The sequence below is a fragment of the Dipteris shenzhenensis genome, chromosome 13 (genome assembly GCF_047967505.1).
Source record: "Dipteris shenzhenensis isolate YYH24624 ecotype China chromosome 13, Dip_SZ_1.0, whole genome shotgun sequence".
In the NCBI taxonomy this organism is placed as follows: domain Eukaryota; kingdom Viridiplantae; phylum Streptophyta; class Polypodiopsida; order Gleicheniales; family Dipteridaceae; genus Dipteris; species Dipteris shenzhenensis.
In genome coordinates, this window is record NC_141608.1 from 47722922 (window position 1) to 47740493 (window position 17572).

Below are 17572 nucleotides of genomic sequence, written 5' to 3' on the forward strand. Positions count from 1 at the left end.
AGGAGGGGCTGATGGATCTGGTCCCAGAAGGAGGTGAAGAATGCTCGGGGAAGCTCATCCTCTCCTGGGCATTTCTGTCCGTCGATAGCCATCAAGGCCTCCAGCATCTCATCCGAGGTAAACGGCGCCAACAACATCGCCTGCATGCTAGGCTGGACCAGGGATGGAATGTGCCTCCACACCTCCTCACGGGCACGACTAGCACGAGGGGCAAGCGGCTCCTGCTGGAAGAGGGTCCTGTAGAAGTCAGTGGCCAACCCCAGGACCTCCCCCGAATCCGTAACGATGTGACCATCCGCTGTCCTGAGACTCCGAAGCTGATCACCTGCAGCTCTCTGGCCATGCGTCCTGAAGAACTCCCTGCACATCCGATCACCCTTCCGGGCCCAGAAGGAGAGAGAGGTGTGATAGGAAAACTCTGAGCGGCGCTGGAGTGTCCTCCAGGAGGGCTCTGGCTCGAAGGGCCTGGATCCGAAGCTCCTCCGAGCCCGGGGAAGCCTGTTGGAGTCGCTGAATGGAGGCGAGGTCCCTCCGAAGAGCTCTCTCTCTACTCCACCACTCCTGTCGAACCTGTAGGGCTGCTAGCTGGCAGATCTGGCTGGACTCCTGCAGAGCCTGCGCAACTGAGTCCACCAAATCCATGCACTCCCCCCAATATCTGTCCCAAAGACTGCAAATACTGCTACGCACGTCCTCCCTCGAGAAAATAGAATCGGGAATCGTGCATGACCGGGGGGGAAGGGTCTGGGCTGCCGAATCTAATGAAAGGAGTACCGGCGCATGGTCGAAAAGTGTCGTCCCTAGAACTATACCCGCCTGACCGCCTCTACTGATGGCCCAATCACTGACATAGAATCTATCAAGCCTCTCCAGGAGTCTGCCTCCTTCCCTGCGGAAGCCCCAAGAGAAGTCCAGGCTCCCGTGCCAACGTCGGAAGGACGGGTCTCTCCAACTGTCCCTACCTCCTGTCGCGAAGATGAAGGAGTCCCAAGCTGACTGCTCTGCCTGAGCCATACCTGTGAACCCCGGACCTCTGCCCTGCTGGTCCTCCAATGTCTCCAGATTGTTGAAGTCACCTCCAACAATCCAGGAATCCATGTCTAGAAGAATCCCTGTAAGTGTCCTCCAGAAAGTGGCTCTGCATCGGAGGTTTGTAGGAGCGTAAATGTTGAGTATTCCAATTTTGGATCCCTCCAAATCCAGGCCTACCCAAAGGGCTCGGCCTGGGATCAACGTGCCATGACCGAAAACTCCCTGGGCTAACTGCTCGCACACGGAGGTACAGACACCCCCACTCCTCCCCTGTGCGCCGATCGAGGGCTCCCAGTAAGTGTAGGAACGTCCAGGAAGAACCTTCCCGCAGCTACGGGAATGAGCCGCAGAGAGCTTGTGCTCCTTGAGCAGTACATCCAAACGACCAATCACTGCAGGCTGAAGTTCCTGTCGCAAAATGAGCTTCCTGGGACCACGGGTGCCAGAAGAGTGAAACCCGTTCACATTCCAGGATACGAGGTGTAGGCTCATGGCGAGGGATGGGGAGCTGCGAACAACTGTCTGCTCGCGGTCGAAGTCGATGAAGAATCAGGCATGTCGGAATGGAGGCGCTACCGCTTATGAGAAGGTTTGGAGGGGGAGACGGGATCGTCATGCCCGTCCTTCAACACCTTCAACAAAGGCGAGAGGCCTTTGGTGCCATGAACAAATGCTTTCTCGAGCCAGCTCGAGATCTCTGAAGTGGTCATCCCATAGAAGGTTCGGAGTTTCTGATGGGACCAAGCTCTGACATCCTGGGGGAGAGGCCATGACAGGGTAGGTCTGAGGATCACAATCAGTCGGAAGCGTTTGGCGGCGCAACGCCACCGCAGGCGCACATCGCCCTCGAACCACTGAGTCTCGAGAAGCTGCCCATCGGACGGGCCTATCCAGAAACAGACCTGGGCGTGTGTCTGCTCTCTGAGCGCCTCCCAAACCGAGTCGTCTATCCAGGTCTCGGTGCCATCGCTGAGGAACGTGAAGGCGAAGCTAGGGCCATCCCTAGGGGCCAAGGCGACAATCTTCCCATCCCGGAGCAGGAAGATGCTGATGTCGAGATACGCCGGGAAGGTCCCAAGGTCGACCACGTCCAAGTAGTCCCAAGAGCCAGATCTGTAAAAGTCTCGAGGAAGCGCTCTCTCCTGAGGCTGAGACCCATCAGAGTCTGCCACTGAGGGGCTAGCGGCCATGGAAGCCTGCTCCGATGGTGGTGTAGACTCCGGGTGTCCTGCCAACGGGGTGGGAGGGGGAGGACACTGAGGGGTAGGCGACTCGAGCTCCACGGAGGCGACTGGCGGAGCAAGTGGAGGAGACGGAGCAGGGGCTGCCCTCGGCTGGGGAGCCGAAGGTGCAGCTAACACTGTAGAGGAGTCGAGGGGAGCGGAGGGAGGGGGAGATGGGGACGCCTCTGGAGCTGGGGCTGAGAGGGAGGAGGAGGAGACTGAGGAGGAAGAGACGAGGACTGAGGCTGCGGGTCGGGCGAAGGGAGGAAAAACTGGGGAAGGGGCTGGGACTGAGTGGAAAGGGACGGGGGAGCGGGAGAGAGGGGGATCTGAGGCTGTGAAGGACGGGCTGCCGTCGACGAAGAAGCTCTCCCAGGTCCCTGGGACGACTGCCTGTCAGGTCTCTGGGGTGCTGCTGCCGGAAGGGTAACCTCTGCCTCCTTGCCTTTATCCGAGATCTTATTGTTCTTTCCTCTTTTCCTTCTAACCTCGGTCCAGCCACCCACTAACTCTGGACCGGGCTCCGCCTGCCTCGGCTCCTCCTGACGTGACTGTCCGGGGGGGGAGCGGGAGCGGAGGAGACGGGGACGGGAGGGATCGAGATGAGCTGACGAAGCGTGGACACGCAACCGCCAAGTGCCCAAAGCCGTGGCATCTCAAGCACTGACCTGGCTGTCCGGTGACTATCATGCTCTGGGTGATGCTGTCGGCATCTGTCACAATCTCGATCACTGCAGGGAGGGTCGCAGGATCTGCCACAGCCACTCGGACTCGGGGGGCTCCTGTCGTGGTCACCGCATCGGCGAAATTGTCGTGCATAACCCATCCAAAATGGGAGCCCAAGTCCCTGACAATCGACCGCAGCTCAGCAGCAAGCCCTGGAAAAACTAGTGTCACTGGGTGACGAGGTATACGGAACCGAATATCAAAATCTGCTGCGCTGAATCCACGGTACCACGGGACTATCATGATAATCTTTCCATCCACCGATATGGGAGAACCGGCAATCAGGTTGCTCGCAGCTTTCTCATTGGAGAGTTTGAGCCAGAAGATGCCCCTTCCCATAAGGGCCACCTCCTCAATATGGCCATCCTCTAGCAGGAGAGTGGACTGGAGCCAGTCCCTGATGGCTGCTCTGGAGGAAGAGTGTCAAATGACTACTGTAAACAGAGGTACGGGCAAAGTCAATGGCAACCTCCTGCACACGAGATGATTGTTGCTCTGTCAAGATAACGCGGTAGGCATCTGGAGAGGGAGGGTCCGACTGGGCCTCCGGATCCGGGCAGGGAGCCGCCATACCGCCAAGACTAACTGCAAGCTTCCGATGAAGAACAGGTTGCCACCCCAAAAGGGGAGACGAAGCAGGAGGGTGGCACTTGGGTGTGGAAGGGATGGTGGCGGAGGCGGAGGGTGGAGACGGGGTAGGGAAGTGAAGCAGAAGGACGGGCGAAGCGAAGTGGGTGAGCGGGGGGGAGTCGGGGCGAGGCGGGGTGAAGGGTACGGGACAGGCGGGTGGCGCGGGAGGACGAGGGGGAGCGGGGTTGGTGTGGCGAGGACGGAGGGGTGAAACGGAGGGCGGGGGAGCGGAGTGGAGGCGGGGGGGCGAAATGGGCGAGTGGAGCGGAAGGAAGCGGGGGGGAGCGGAATGGAGGCGAGGAGGGACGGAATGACGGAATGGCGGAGAGGCGGGTGAGGGCGCGGGGGATGGGGGGGAGTGGGATGGAAGGCGAGAGAGCGAGGGGGTCGGGTGGGGTGAGCGAGGCGAGTGAGCGAGGGGGCGGGTCGGGTGAGCGAGGGGGGCGGGTGAGCGAGGGCGGGCGGGGGAGCGAGGGCGGAGAGGCAGGGGGCGGGGGATGGGAGGCGGGCGAGCGAGGCGGGGGGATGGGAGGCGGGTGAGCGAGGCGGCGGGTGAGGGGAATAGCGAGCGAGAGGCGAGGGCGGAGAGACAGGGGGCGGGGGTGGTCGCGGCCGGGGAGGGAGGGGGCTAGGGAGTGGAGGTAGCTTAGCGATGGGGGAGAGGGAAGCTCGCAGGAGCTACACTTATGAAGAATAGAATTTAACATACATTTTTAACATATACATGTGTATCGTTCAATATCTAAATTGGGAGGTTACTTGGTAGGGAACGAAGAGCTTGATGAATTGAAAGAGAGATTTTTTTTAATCAATATCCTTTAGAAAATAGTCTATTTTATTCTCTTTAGCTTTCTAGCAAAGCTTTGATGCTCTAATGCAACAAATCATGAAAATTGACTTGGGGGATGGTTGATAGATTGTATAACACTTGGCTCAATTATGTCCTTTTATACTTTGATTTGAGGTACAATGATGCTCCGAATGAAATGTATTGCTGGAAAATTAATACATTTGGCCTTCATGTATTTCATGAAACCTAATGTATTAGAGGCTTATAACAAAGGCCCTTTAACAAGAACTTAAGGAAGCAGGGAACCTTGTAATATTAATCTCAATTAACGCAAAAGACTGCTTGAGGATAATCTGCTCTCGTTCCAATGCTTGAAAATTGATTGCTTAGAATGCATCATGAGGTAGCAACACCTCTCAATAGAATTGCAGCTAAGTGACTAAGGGATCATTTATTTTGATTGTAACCCAAGGAGTTCAATCGAGACAGCCTCTTTAATGGCATTGAAGTCAACATCTGTATATCTCCCCCTGTGCAACGAAAACAAATAAAAAATTCAGGTTATATGTCATTACTCAGTATGCAGAGCAGACATTTATTGGCATATGTGAGGAGAGACTACCAGAAGTGGTTCCTTGACCAGGTTGAAGACGGATAGGCAGGAGTTGAAAGCCCATGGAAAATTCTTGCAATAGCCCTGCTTGTAAAGCTTGTACCTGAATTGGTCTGCAAGAAAACCTGCAAACAGTAATAATACAAATGGCCCTCAGAAAATATAAGAAGAATCAACATAAATTACTAGTATTACCGACAAAGAAGCAGCTACAATAGAGGTGAAGTACCTTGATGTCTGCTTTTAAGAAGGGACTGCAATTGAGAATACCACATTAACAACAGTCAATTTCTTGCCATTCAAAATTATGATAGCGTAAGAACCAAATAGAAGGTTTAAACCTTGTGCACCACATTCCAGTATCACCTGCTAGGTTTCACAATGCTTGGTGGATTGCAAGGCAAACACATTCCTTCTGAGTGAAAGTAAAGTTCAATTCTCTTTTGCAAACAGCGTTGTCTTGTTGAAGTTGCGTTCTCCATTTTAGCCAATGATATAGCGGTTTCAAACATGTAGTCCAGTTTTTTAACCTGGCAGAACAGAAGTATTCAGAAAACTTTCCTCTCATGCTTGTGAAATGTGAGCAATACTTACAAAAAGGCTCCATTACCTAGGCGTTCATCAAACTGTATTCAATCAAACCTGGAACAGCAACTCTTCAATAACACCAACACCATTCTCAAACATATTAAATGAAAGTTTGACATCAGGAAGAGCTTCCAGTTAAGAAAAGCCAAATGGTGAGAATCACAAAATAGTCATGTAAGACGAGGAAATAATCTCCTTGTTTCTCCCACAACTGAATTGTTCAATTGGGACCACAGACGGGAAGTTGGTCTGGCTGTTTTCCCTGCGTTGCTTATATTTATACCTTTTTAAAGGAGTTTTACCAGTCTCCTGGAAACAAGAATAGAGACCTAAGGCTGCCTTTATGATCTCTCCTTGGAACGTGGATATCTTAGCATTGGACAATGCTTTTTTGCTATAGTGGAGACATGGAATCATGGAGGAAAAGGAGTATGCTGCATGGGTTTATCAAGCATCCCATCGAGTAGGTCCCTTGTCTATACCACTGAGTGGAGACATGGAATCATAAAAGGAGTATGCTACATGGGTTTATCAAGCATCCCATCTAATGGGTCCCTTGTCTATACCATTGAGACTGTCTCAAAGAACCTTCTGTTACTTCGGTCTAAAGACAGTTTATTCTCATTATGATCATCCCTTCGTCACCAGGATTTCTCTTTTTCCATTTGGAAAAAGATCTTGCAAAAATCTCTCCTGGTTGATGAATCCCAACGCTAGTAGCCAAAGCAATCTAAAGATATGTAAACCTCATAGGCCAAAGCAATCTATAGGTAGCTCAAAACCATGGATCAAAGAAACACTATAGAGAAATATGAAAATCAATGTAGAGAACAACTAGGACCAGCAAATAATGCTGATAGATACATCTGAAGAAGGAACTCTTGACTCCGAAGTCTACATGATAGATCAATACTACACTCGTTCTCAGTCCAAAATCTACAACGTCCTTGTGGCCTTGCTTAGCCACCACTCAGACTTGTTAAAATGAGTCAAGAACGTCGGGTTAAATTTAGCTTGAGCTAACAATTTGCACTCGAAAGCCAAAGTCCCCATATGGATATGTTTTTTCGGTGTTTCTTTGGAATACAACCCTTGCACTCTTAATACATCTCCACCACTTTGGTGTTCTCCTCTCGTTCCCATTCCCAAGGAATATATATCCTCTACAAAGGAAGCTAACCCTAATACTATTGCTTCATTCTTGGCCCGATACATAGTCTTAAAAACCTCCCATGCACGCTGCAAATTCTTGCATAAACCGGTGTGAGGAATGATGGATCTCTTGACTGACATAGAGATCATGGCTAGGGCCCGAGCATCACGTAAATGCCACCTCCTTTGCTGTAGGCTAGACTCGAGTGGCTATACATATAAGCCACTATACGGAGGTATAGCAACAACACAGGTTGCGTCAAAGCAAGTCGCGCACAATGCCAAGGTGGTTGCGGGCCGCAAGGACAAATAGAAGGGGTAGAAAGCGCACAGGTCGCAAGGAAGAAGTAGGAAACGGTGGCTCGCGAGAGGAGATTGGTTGTGCGATGGATGATTAGTGACGGCTACGAGCTCTGCCTGGTGAATAGAGGTTGCCAAGCTCATGGATTATGTTTTCTTTCGAGTCTAGAGGGGTCACAAGGACAATAGCTCCTCATACAATATTGAGATGACGACACACGGGCTGCAAAACAAAACAAAGAGCGGCACCTCTTGAGGAGGTCGTCATTCGATGCAACAAATAGAGTGATGGTGTATGATCTTTAGCAAGCAAGAAGAGGTTGCGGACCTCACAGAACGTGTTTCCTTCTGAATTCTTTGCACAATACTGAGACGATGGCACTTAGCTTGCGAGGCTTATACGTTGTACATGGTTGTTATTTGCAAGCAGATTTTGGGGCTTCTGTCAATTTCAATTATATTTCTCTGTAAAATTTCAGGCTTTCACCTAAAATATGCTTTTTGCAGGCAAACAAGTTGATATTTGCAAGAACCTGCAAAGAATCGGAGTCTTACATATTCTTTTGCAATCATTTTGGGACTAAAGCTAGGGTTGCAGCTTTCTGAGTCTGGTGTAGACATAGGGCAACTTTTGCATATATCTAGGTCAATGATTCCAATATAGATTATAAGCATTTCTAAATTTTTGTTTGCAAAATAATGGATCAACAAGGGGCACAAAAGAGCAAGTTGGATGGCACCAACTATTCCTTGTGGAGTCTTATGGTCATAAATATTTTGGTCACACTTTAGCTGGCGAAAAGAAATCGCGGTTATCACATGTCGTGTTTTCTTTGGAGCACGAACAAATGTGGTTGTATTAACAACTAGAAGCCACTTCGACCCTTACTTCATCCCATACCAGGCTAGTATTCGTTAAGCATTTATCCTTGAAAGGCAAATGCTTTGCTAGAGGACCTTCTTTTGAGGCAAGACTAGCTTGATCTAGTAGAGGAATACGGCTCTGATACCAAATCTTGGGAATGGGGATAAGAGGAGAACACCAAAATGTTGAGATGTATTAAGAATGCAAGAGTTGTATTCCAAAGAAAAACCAAAATGAGGAATATATCCGGAAAAAAACTTCCTAACTGAAGGGAAAAGTGCCCCAAGGATGTGTTCACACCTTACTACTCATACTATCACGAGGACGTGAATTTATGGGAATTTTTATTTGCGATTCCCGTACATATCCAAGGATTGTCCAAAGTGAAAAGAGGAATGGCTGATGCAGATAAGAGTGACCAAAAGGAAAAGGAATCGAAGACCATGGATAGTTTGATGCCAGATGTAATCAGTGAACATCTCCAAGGTGAAGCAACAGAGTTATGCAGGGCTTGGGGTAAAGATTCGGGATCAAACAACTCTCATCCTCTTTGATCCTGGCACGAAGGCCAATTTTATCTCTCCAGATATGGCAACCAGATTGGGTATCCATGCAAATAAGATGGGGCCGAGTTGTGAAGCTAGCATGGCAAATCCAAAGTTTAGCACTCTTGTCACTCCCATTATAGGGAAGCTTCGCTTACATATTCAGTCTTTGGTGGACAACAAAGACTTCTATATCATGCCTCTCTCCAGTTGTGATGTTTGCTGGGAATTCCATGGATGTAGTGATAGAAGACAAAAAGAGAAAAATTGCAGTTTCTCATAAAGGGAAGACACATGTAATTGATGCTAAATTGAAAGGGGAATCTATCCCAGTTGTAACGACTTCTGCCACTAATTACATAATAAAAGGTCATATTTCAGCGTACATGGTTTTTGCGAGGGAGGTTTCTCCAGTGAATGAAGAGTATATTGTTTCTCGTATGGATATGGGATTGATATTGTTCCTGGCAGTAGTCTGCCTAATAAACCACCCTACGGGTCAGTGTGGCGCACGGTGCAGCAAGAGGAGATAATGAGTCAGGTTAATGAACTTTTGAAAAAGGGGCTATTTCAGCCAAGTTCGTACCTTATTGTTCTCCAATCCTGTTAGTGCAGAAGAAGGATGGTTCCTGGCATAGGTGTTTGACTACCGCACCTTGAACAAGATCACTATTAAGAATCGCTTCCCAATACCCAGGATAGATGATATTCTAGATAGGTTGAAGGGGGAGCTGTATTATCCTGCATTGATTTAAAGAGTGGGTGCCACCAGGTTCGCATCTTCCCAAAAGATGTACATAAGACGGCGTTCAGCACTTCTTTTGGGTTGTATGAGTTCTTGGTCATGCCTTTCGGACTCACTAATGCTCCTGCGACATTTAATTGCATGATGGACAAGATCTTTCAAAATCACAGAGCCTTTGTTGGTACGTTCTTTGATGACATGATTGTGTTTTTGAAAGATGAAGGGGAGCGTCGGGAGCATCTAGCAATTGTATTTGCAGAGCTAAGGAAATAGAGGCTGTTTATTAACCCCAAGAAGAGTCAGTTTTTTATGCCTGAAATCCATTTTCTAAGGCATATTGTTTCCAAGGAAGGGGTCCGGATGGATCCGGCTAAAGTGGAAGCAATAAAGAGGTGACCACAACCGAAGAACTTGCATGAAGTTTGTAGTTTCTTAGGCTTGTGTTCATACTACCGCCGCTTTATCCGTCATTTTTCAAATATTACAGCTCCTATGCATGCATTGTCAAAGAAAGACAGAGAATTCCTATGGACAAAAGAGGTGAATGACTCTTTTGAGGAGCTGAAACAAAAGCTTGTAATAGATCCGGTGCTGATTTTCCTTGATTTGCGAAAATCTTTTCATATGCACGCGGATGCATGTGGTAAGAATGGTATTGGAGCTGTTTTGACAAAGGTGGGTCACCCTGTAGCCTATGAGAGTCGCATATTACAGCCAGCTGAAAAGCATTTACAAATTTAAGAGAAGGAGATGTTAGTTGTACTTCATGCCTTGACAACTTGGAAACATTATCTTTTGGGAGCTGATTTCACGGTACAGACGAATCATCAGTCTTTGCGTTACTTTCTGACGAAATCCAAGCTATCCGAGAAGCACATGAGGTGGGCAGACTTCTTGTGTTTCATTTTCAGAGTGTACATGTTGAAGGCAAGAAGAATGTGATTGCAAATGCCTTGTCTCGAAAGCTGCAAGTTTCAGTTGTGACAATTGCCTATCACAATGAGCTTGATGCCATGAAAGATCAGTACTCAAATGATGAGCGATTTGCTAGAATTTATGACAATCTTGTGAATGGGCAGAGACATGAGCATTATGTGCTCAAGGATAGTTATATGATGATGCATGGCAGGCTCTGTGTCACTAAGCGGTTGAGGTGAGTGAATGTCATGATCCACCATATGCAAGACATCGTGGTATTGATGCTACAGTTGAGGCAGTGGAGCATTTCTTTCATTGGCCTACACTGCGTCATGATTTTGAAGAGTATGTTTATACATGCATGATCTGCCAGAAGGTAAAGTATGATCGTCGGGAGACTCTTTAATTGTTACATCCTTTGCCCATCCCAAAAAGACCGTGGGAAAGCATAGCCATGGACTTCATTTTTTATTTGTACTACAGGACCCCTACAAGTAATGATGGAATATAGACAATCATTTATCGATTTAGCAAGCAAGCACATTTCATTCCTGTACGAAAGAAAATTGGGGCAGATCGTATGGCGAGCAAGTTTATGCATAATATTTTTAAATATCATTGCATGCCTAAGTCTATCGTGAGTGATAGAAACCCTTGCATGACCAGCTTGTTTTGGTGGGGACTTTTTGAGAATATGGACACTAGTCTTCAATTTTCTTATGCTTTTCATCCACAGACACATGGGCAATCGGAGGAGGCTAATTCCACAGCGTTGAATTTGCTTAAATGCTATGTTTCGGAGCACCAGTCACAGTGGGAGAAATTTTTATCGTTGGTTGAGTATGCATATAATAACACGGTACATTCTTCTACAGGTAAAGCTCCATTTGAGATGGCGTAAGGCAGCCGTAAGATTCCACCCATCTTGCAGACAAAAGATAAGATTTTTTAGGCTGATAAGTATGTGGAAAGCTTGGATATAGCTTATCAAAAGGTAAAGCAAGCACTTCAGCAGTCACAGGATAAACAAAAGAGGGCAGCAGACAAACACCGTCGTGAAGTTGATATTAAAGGTGATTATGTCTTGCTGGGTTTTCAAAAGGCAAGGCTGAAAAGTACACGGGGTCGTACTGGGCTTTTTCCTAAGTAGAGTCTGAGAGGATCAATGATGTAGCATTCTGGTTACAATTACCTAATCATTGGAGGATTCACAATGCTTTCCATGTGAGTCTTCTCAAGCCTTTTCAGGGAGATGTGCCTGAGAATATGCCCTGGGAGATGCAACCAAAGGTGGAAGAATTAGATGGAATTCTTGTACCTGAGCAAATTCTAGCACATAAGGAAAGGAAGGTAAAAGCTAAAGTTACCCGACGCTACTTGGTGAAATTTTTTAATTATTCATCATTGCATGCTAAGTGGTTGGAGGAGGAGGAACTGGCAAATACTCCTTAGGTGTTGCAACTTTACCTTGAGGCTTTCCAGTTGGAGCCAACTTTAGTTGGCACTTCTTTAGGTTCAACAGAGCGACAGGCGCCTGTAGCATTGCCTGATGCTCAAGGGGGGGTTAGCATCTCCACTCTCTCTATGCAAACACACTCGAGTATCTAGAGGTCGCTATACTAGTTGTTGACTGTATTTTTTCCGCAGAGCCTCTATGATTGGTGTACTAGTCACTTGATTATGATGCAACTGATGTGCAATGCTATATGTATTTGTTATCCATGGCTCTACAAATATGTGTACATTGTTGGTTGATCTATTGGCAGCATGGTTGGCTGTCCTTTCAAATTTGGTTGGTATGGTGGTTAGCTACCCTTTTAGACTTGGTTGATCTGTTGGCAGCATTGCTGGCTCTCCTTTCAGATTTGGCTTTTATTTTTGCTATTTTCTTTTTCTTTTCTGTTGTTTTTGTTTGCAAGCAATCGTGGACGTTTGCCTTCTTTCAAGAGGGGGGTTATGTCACAAGGACATGAATTTATGGGAATTTTGATTTGCGACTCCCGTAATTTGCATGTGACTCCCTTGGGCCTCTAGGGCACGGAAGTCTGGCCAAGTGTGCAAGACTTGGGGAATTAAAAAACCATGTCAAGATTAAAAGTTTGCAAGTGGCAAGGAATGAGGGCCGAACAAACTTCTACCTCTAGAGTCTAAGAGAAGAAAGAGCAGTTAGACAATTCTCAGTCAATATTTGACGAGAAAGTAACACCGAACAATGAACACTCCTTTTTCAAATCTTGGTACAAACTGTCCTTTCCCTATAAGAGCGGCAATATTAAGCTGAAAGCAAGCAATAATCAACACTCCAAGTCACACTAATGTCTGTTTTGCTCATGGGATAAGCAATCATGAAGCCCTACAAGTGCCCACAAACTCGGTAGGTTCACCCCCTAAGATACCCATGGCAAGAGATTCGGCCTAGAGGAGTGCCAAGGTCATCCAATATAAGATCAAGAGATTGGATTGGCAACAAACCTCATTGTGAATTCAAGGGGAAACTTGGGAAAGCCTTGTGCATATCCTGGACCAAGCTCCTAAAAGATTGGCAATGACTTATGAACCTGGTTGTACAATGATGTCAGTGAATTACTCACCAGGAGCCACAATGCCAAACGTCTCCTCTAGATTACAATTATGTTCCAAAAAGCATGCCCAAGGTGCAACTTGCATTAAACAACACCAATTCTTTAGATCTATCAAAGCTTAGCCCCGATAAATGAAGCTAAGGGTTGACAAAAAATGAACGATATTAGATCTCAAAAAGAGCGAATGTTGCTTGGCTTTTGATTTTGAAGCTTTTAAGCCCAAGAATTCATTTCAATTGGGTGACCTCACAATTTATAAGAGGTGTTTTCTTGGTCCATCTTACTGTGACGTAGAGACAAAAAGGATAGGAGATAAAGGACATCCTTGTTTTATCCCAATGGTGCTCCTTGCCTCCTCTGACAATCCTTGTGTAGTGCACCACAAATCAACAATATACTCTTTTTTGCCATGTCAATTTGTATATGATCGCTTTGAGGGGTGTGGTCCAATGTGGATCAATCTCATATGAAACATGCATGTCCAAGAATCCAAACAAGTGCTCTTTCTTAGTACTCAAAGGAGTTCTCCTAGGTCACATTGTCTCTACAAACGGCATGGCTACCGAACCCTCCAAGGTAGAGTTGATTTTCAATCTTCCCGTCCCACGCATACCAAGAGAAAGTCCAGCCCTTCTTAGGGCATGTCAGATATTATAGAAGGCTTATCCATTCCTATGCCAATGTCCCCATAGCACTCACAAAGGTCCTTTGCCAAGAGCAGTCATTCATTTGGATAGAGGAGCCCCTTCGGTGATTTCAAGGGACTTTTGGTAAGGACAACCATTCTTTGTCAACTCAATTGGGATGTTATATTTTAATGTTCATGTAGACGAGGCCCGGATTAGTATTCTAAATGTGTAGGCTCCCGCTTGCAGACATCATCGTTCCGCTTTCTGGCGGCGCCTCACAGATTGCCTACCAGAGGTGGACTCGTGGATTTTTTTAGGTGACTTCAACAACCTAGAGTTCATGGATGATAAGTGCCTCTTTCGCAGAGATGCCAACGAGGGAGAGGAGCACCTGGGAGCAGTTCATTTTTGCAATCAGCGGTAGGGATCCATTGTAGTGTTTTTTGTTGTCAAATCATAGGAATAGCTAGCTTGGATGATTGCTAAACTTTGTGTGGTGATTTTACCAGGCTTCCGGACAGTTGCAGTTCTCCTTTGGATAGCGGCATCCTAACGGGCTGTTGGAGCGCCTCACAAATTCTACATAGGGGATTGGGCTTTACTTCGAGGCGGCCCCACTAGCATTCTACATAGGGGATTGGGCTTTACTTCGAGGCGGCCCCACTGGCATTCTAGTAGGAACCACGATGTCGCACCACTCTCCCGCGATCCTGCATTTGGAATAACCCCGTCGAGGACTCCCCCAAAAGGGGATCCGTATTCCGGATCATCTCCTACAAGAGGTGGAGCTACAACAGGCAATAGTAGAGCTTTGGAGACAGACCTAGCGAGAGGTGGGCGGTTCGGGATCCCTCGGAGCATTCAAGAGCTCTAGTGACAGGCTCTTAGATGGAGAGCTACTCTTCAAGAGCATGAGAGAGCAATTTGTCGTGACCTGATATCTATAGAGCACTCAGGGAGCAGGACCCGAGTCCCAATGGCCCAGAGACCGCCTGGAGTGTGCACAACACGAGCTACATGACTTGGTGATTTGTAGAGCGGAACCACTCTTCCAAGGCCAGATGGGTTTAGCAGAGCGATAGGATGACCAGACAGTTCTTCCAGACCACAGGTCCACGGCCGACAAAGATCCAGCTACAGCGACTTAGGGACTCAGAGGGACATATGCACACTGACCCGCAGGAGATCCTCGAGATGCCCACGGATTTCAACGTCAACTCGCAGACTTCGCCCGCCACTCTTCTGGCTAGAGAGATGGTATGGGAGAAGCTTCCAGCAATGGTTTCGCAGAGCCTTGGCAGATTTTTGGAGGCTCCCTTCATTGATGAGGAGCTTTGGAAGGCCTTACAGGCTCCTCTAACCCACAAGTGCCTTGGAGAGGACAGCTTCACTCCGAGCTTCTTCCGATACTTCTAGGAGTATATCTCCACTCCTTTCAAGTTAGCCTGTCAGGAGATCTTCGACTCTAGATCCCTCCCACATTCCTTGAGCAGGGGCTGGATATGCCTCATTCCAAAGGGGGGAGATAGGTCAAATATTCGCCAGTGGAGACGATTCACTCTTCTTGACATGGCTTACAAGATCTTGGCCAAAGTCTTGGGCATGCATCTGAAACCCCATTTACCAGACATCATTCACGAGACGCAGACTGGTTTTGTCTAGGAGCATAGCATGATGCATCCTGGATAATATCTTCACTTTCTAGGAGGCAGTGGAGTGGTCCATGGTAGAGTCACAACCTTTAGCCATTCTTCTTCTTGATTTCGAGAAGGCATATGATAGGGCGGAATGGTCCTTCTTGGAGGATACGATGCAGAGACTTGGTTTCTCGAAGAGATGGATCAGAGGAGTTTCAGCTCTTTATGCTCCAACCAAGTGATAATTGGGGGTCACACAAGAGAGGATTTTCCTCTTTCCCAGTCAGTGAGAGGAGGTTGTCCTTTGCCCCCTATCTATTCCTCTTTGTAGCGGAGACCTTAGGTTATTTTCTACGCTCTCAGGCACTTGGCCTTTTGGGAATGAGGCTTCCAATCGAACAAGAGGAGGAGCTCCTAGACTCAAACTTTGGAGATGATACAGCTCTTTGTATGGACAGCTTAGCATCCAGTCTAGACAGGGTCAAAGGACCCCTTGTCCATTTGTTGCGAGGCTTCCGGAGCTCGCATAAATTGGACCAAATCTGTTGGCTTCTTCACAAGCCCAGAGGAGATCCAAGAAGTTCAAGATTGGGGAGCTGATTTTGCCTTTCGGTGGATCTCGAGAGGGGAGACGACGAGGTACTCGAGCTGCCAAGTCGGCATAGACATATCGGCACAGCGACAGTTCAGCCAAATCCTAGAGAGTGTTCGGCGTAAGCTATTGTACTGGAGCTCCGCCAAACTCTCGCTTGCAAGTCAAGCTTTAGTGGTTAACTGTCAAACTCTCGCTTAGTGGTTAACCATGTACTCCTTCCCACGGTCTGGTACATTGCCTCTTGTCCGTGTTTCCATTGGGGCTGCATGGGTAAGCTGCGGCACTTGGTGCGGAACTTCCTATAGTTAGGATCGGATGGAACGCGTAACACCAGAGCCAAGGTGACCATGCAGACTGATTTCTTGCCCTAGGTGCAAGGTAGATGCAGAGCAAAGCCCTCTTGGGCAAGCTAAAAGTGAGAGGCCTCACCCTAGAAGCGGAACCCTGGAAGCTCCTCCTCCAATGGGGGATTCTTGGGAACACCCCTCGCACAGGGGGCTAGTGGCAACACTCCTACAGGTGGATCTTCTCCTATGCTCCTTTGACAAGGAAGGGGTCTCCATTAATGAGGAGTCTTTATAAAGTGTGGCAAAGATTGGCACGAGGACTCATTCGAGCTAGGCCGTCATGTAGGGAGGAGTTTGAGAGACAGCCACTCATATGGCACCCGAGGTCAGAGATTCAGAGGGGTGCATACTTGGGCAGGGGACTCACATTTGATGGTCACAGTGGGACAGTGGACGAGCTAGAACCTTTGGGGCATGGAGACGGCTTGGTTGATAAGACTATGATGGGATTGATGTACCAAGGCCTGCCCAAGAGGCCCACTATCCTGACTCTCTGCCACTCTAGGTCCTCCAGGTCCGCCTCTGCCTCATCATCCATCTTTGGCTCTGCCTCAGTGAGCCTCCAGATCCCACCCTATAAAATCGAGACTGTCAAAAATCGAGAGACTCACGAAAGAAGGGTATCCTGAGCGGTACCCCTGTCCTTGATAACTGTCCAGACTTGCAGTGGGGGGTCAATGGACTCTGCAATCATCCCAACATGCATGTGGGATTGCCTTCTCAATCTCCACCATCTTGGTACCTGCTCCTCGGGGATGAGAGAGGGCCTATCTGCTGGCCTCCATCTCCCCTACCTGCATCTGTTCCAGCTTGGGGCCAATGGGGATGCCCCCACGAGCCATTAGCCAGAAGAAATAGGAGATCTCGCGCGGGCGCAAGCTCATCCAAAGGCGTGGCTAGAATCTCTTGGGAAATCTTGCTCTAGCAAATGGCGTTCTCTCGAGGGGGACCATGGTTTGCTGCCTCAAGCTGTAAGCGACGCCTGATACGAGTCGTGTAGGACAAGAAAGAGACCTCCACCCGGTCCGATTGCCCTATGTGGGCTGGCCAGAACCCCTCTCTTGGATCCCACTGAAGGTCACATAAGGGTCTCCATAGGTGCCCATGAGTATCCAGATGTTCGTCAGTCAGGGTATTCAGATGGACCGACTCTCCTCCTTTTAGAACAGCTTGGATGCGCCGGACCCCTTGGTCCCACGAGATGAGATCAATCATATCATATGATTAGATCTACTCTAGCTCTACATGCTATGGACTTTTTTTTTTGGGGGGCGGGGGAGATCCAGTTCTATCACAAACACTTTTTGAGAGTATCAAAGGATCGAGTAATCATCAAACCCCAATAGCTGGAGGACATAAGAGTATGGCATGATTTGAGGATTGTCATAAGATAGATGTGAATCTCATCCCATCAATTGAGGATTGAGATAGAGACAATTGCAAGCACACCTAGAGAGCATTGGATTTGTAGACTATGCAGGCTGGATGACAATTTTATGATGATAAATGACTACTATTCCAGGTGTAACAGTATCTTGTTAAGGATTGTCAGATTTCCCGCATGACTGAGCACTAGGTTACAAAGTCTGGAATGGGTGGGAAGACATTGATTTATAAGTTTTAGCTTCATAGAAAATCCTGTCATTTCCCTTTAG

The 17572-nt window shown here is 47.9% G+C and overlaps 1 protein-coding gene across 1 annotated transcript in view; it reads right to left on the reverse strand.

Moving 5' to 3' along the window:
• Positions 1 to 4519: 4519 nt before the first annotated feature.
• Positions 4520 to 17572, reverse strand: part of LOC147895505 (DEAD/DEAH box RNA helicase family protein) — an 89417-nt gene continuing 76364 nt past the window's right edge. The window contains exons 19-22 of the mRNA XM_087383475.1: positions 5381 to 5544; positions 5244 to 5268; positions 5024 to 5139; positions 4520 to 4931 (exon numbers count right to left, since the gene is read on the reverse strand). Of these exons, the coding sequence (XP_087239601.1) occupies positions 4853 to 4931; positions 5024 to 5139; positions 5244 to 5268; positions 5381 to 5544 (384 nt within the window). The 3' untranslated portion in view covers positions 4520 to 4852. The remainder of the gene's footprint in view (positions 4932 to 5023; positions 5140 to 5243; positions 5269 to 5380; positions 5545 to 17572) is intronic.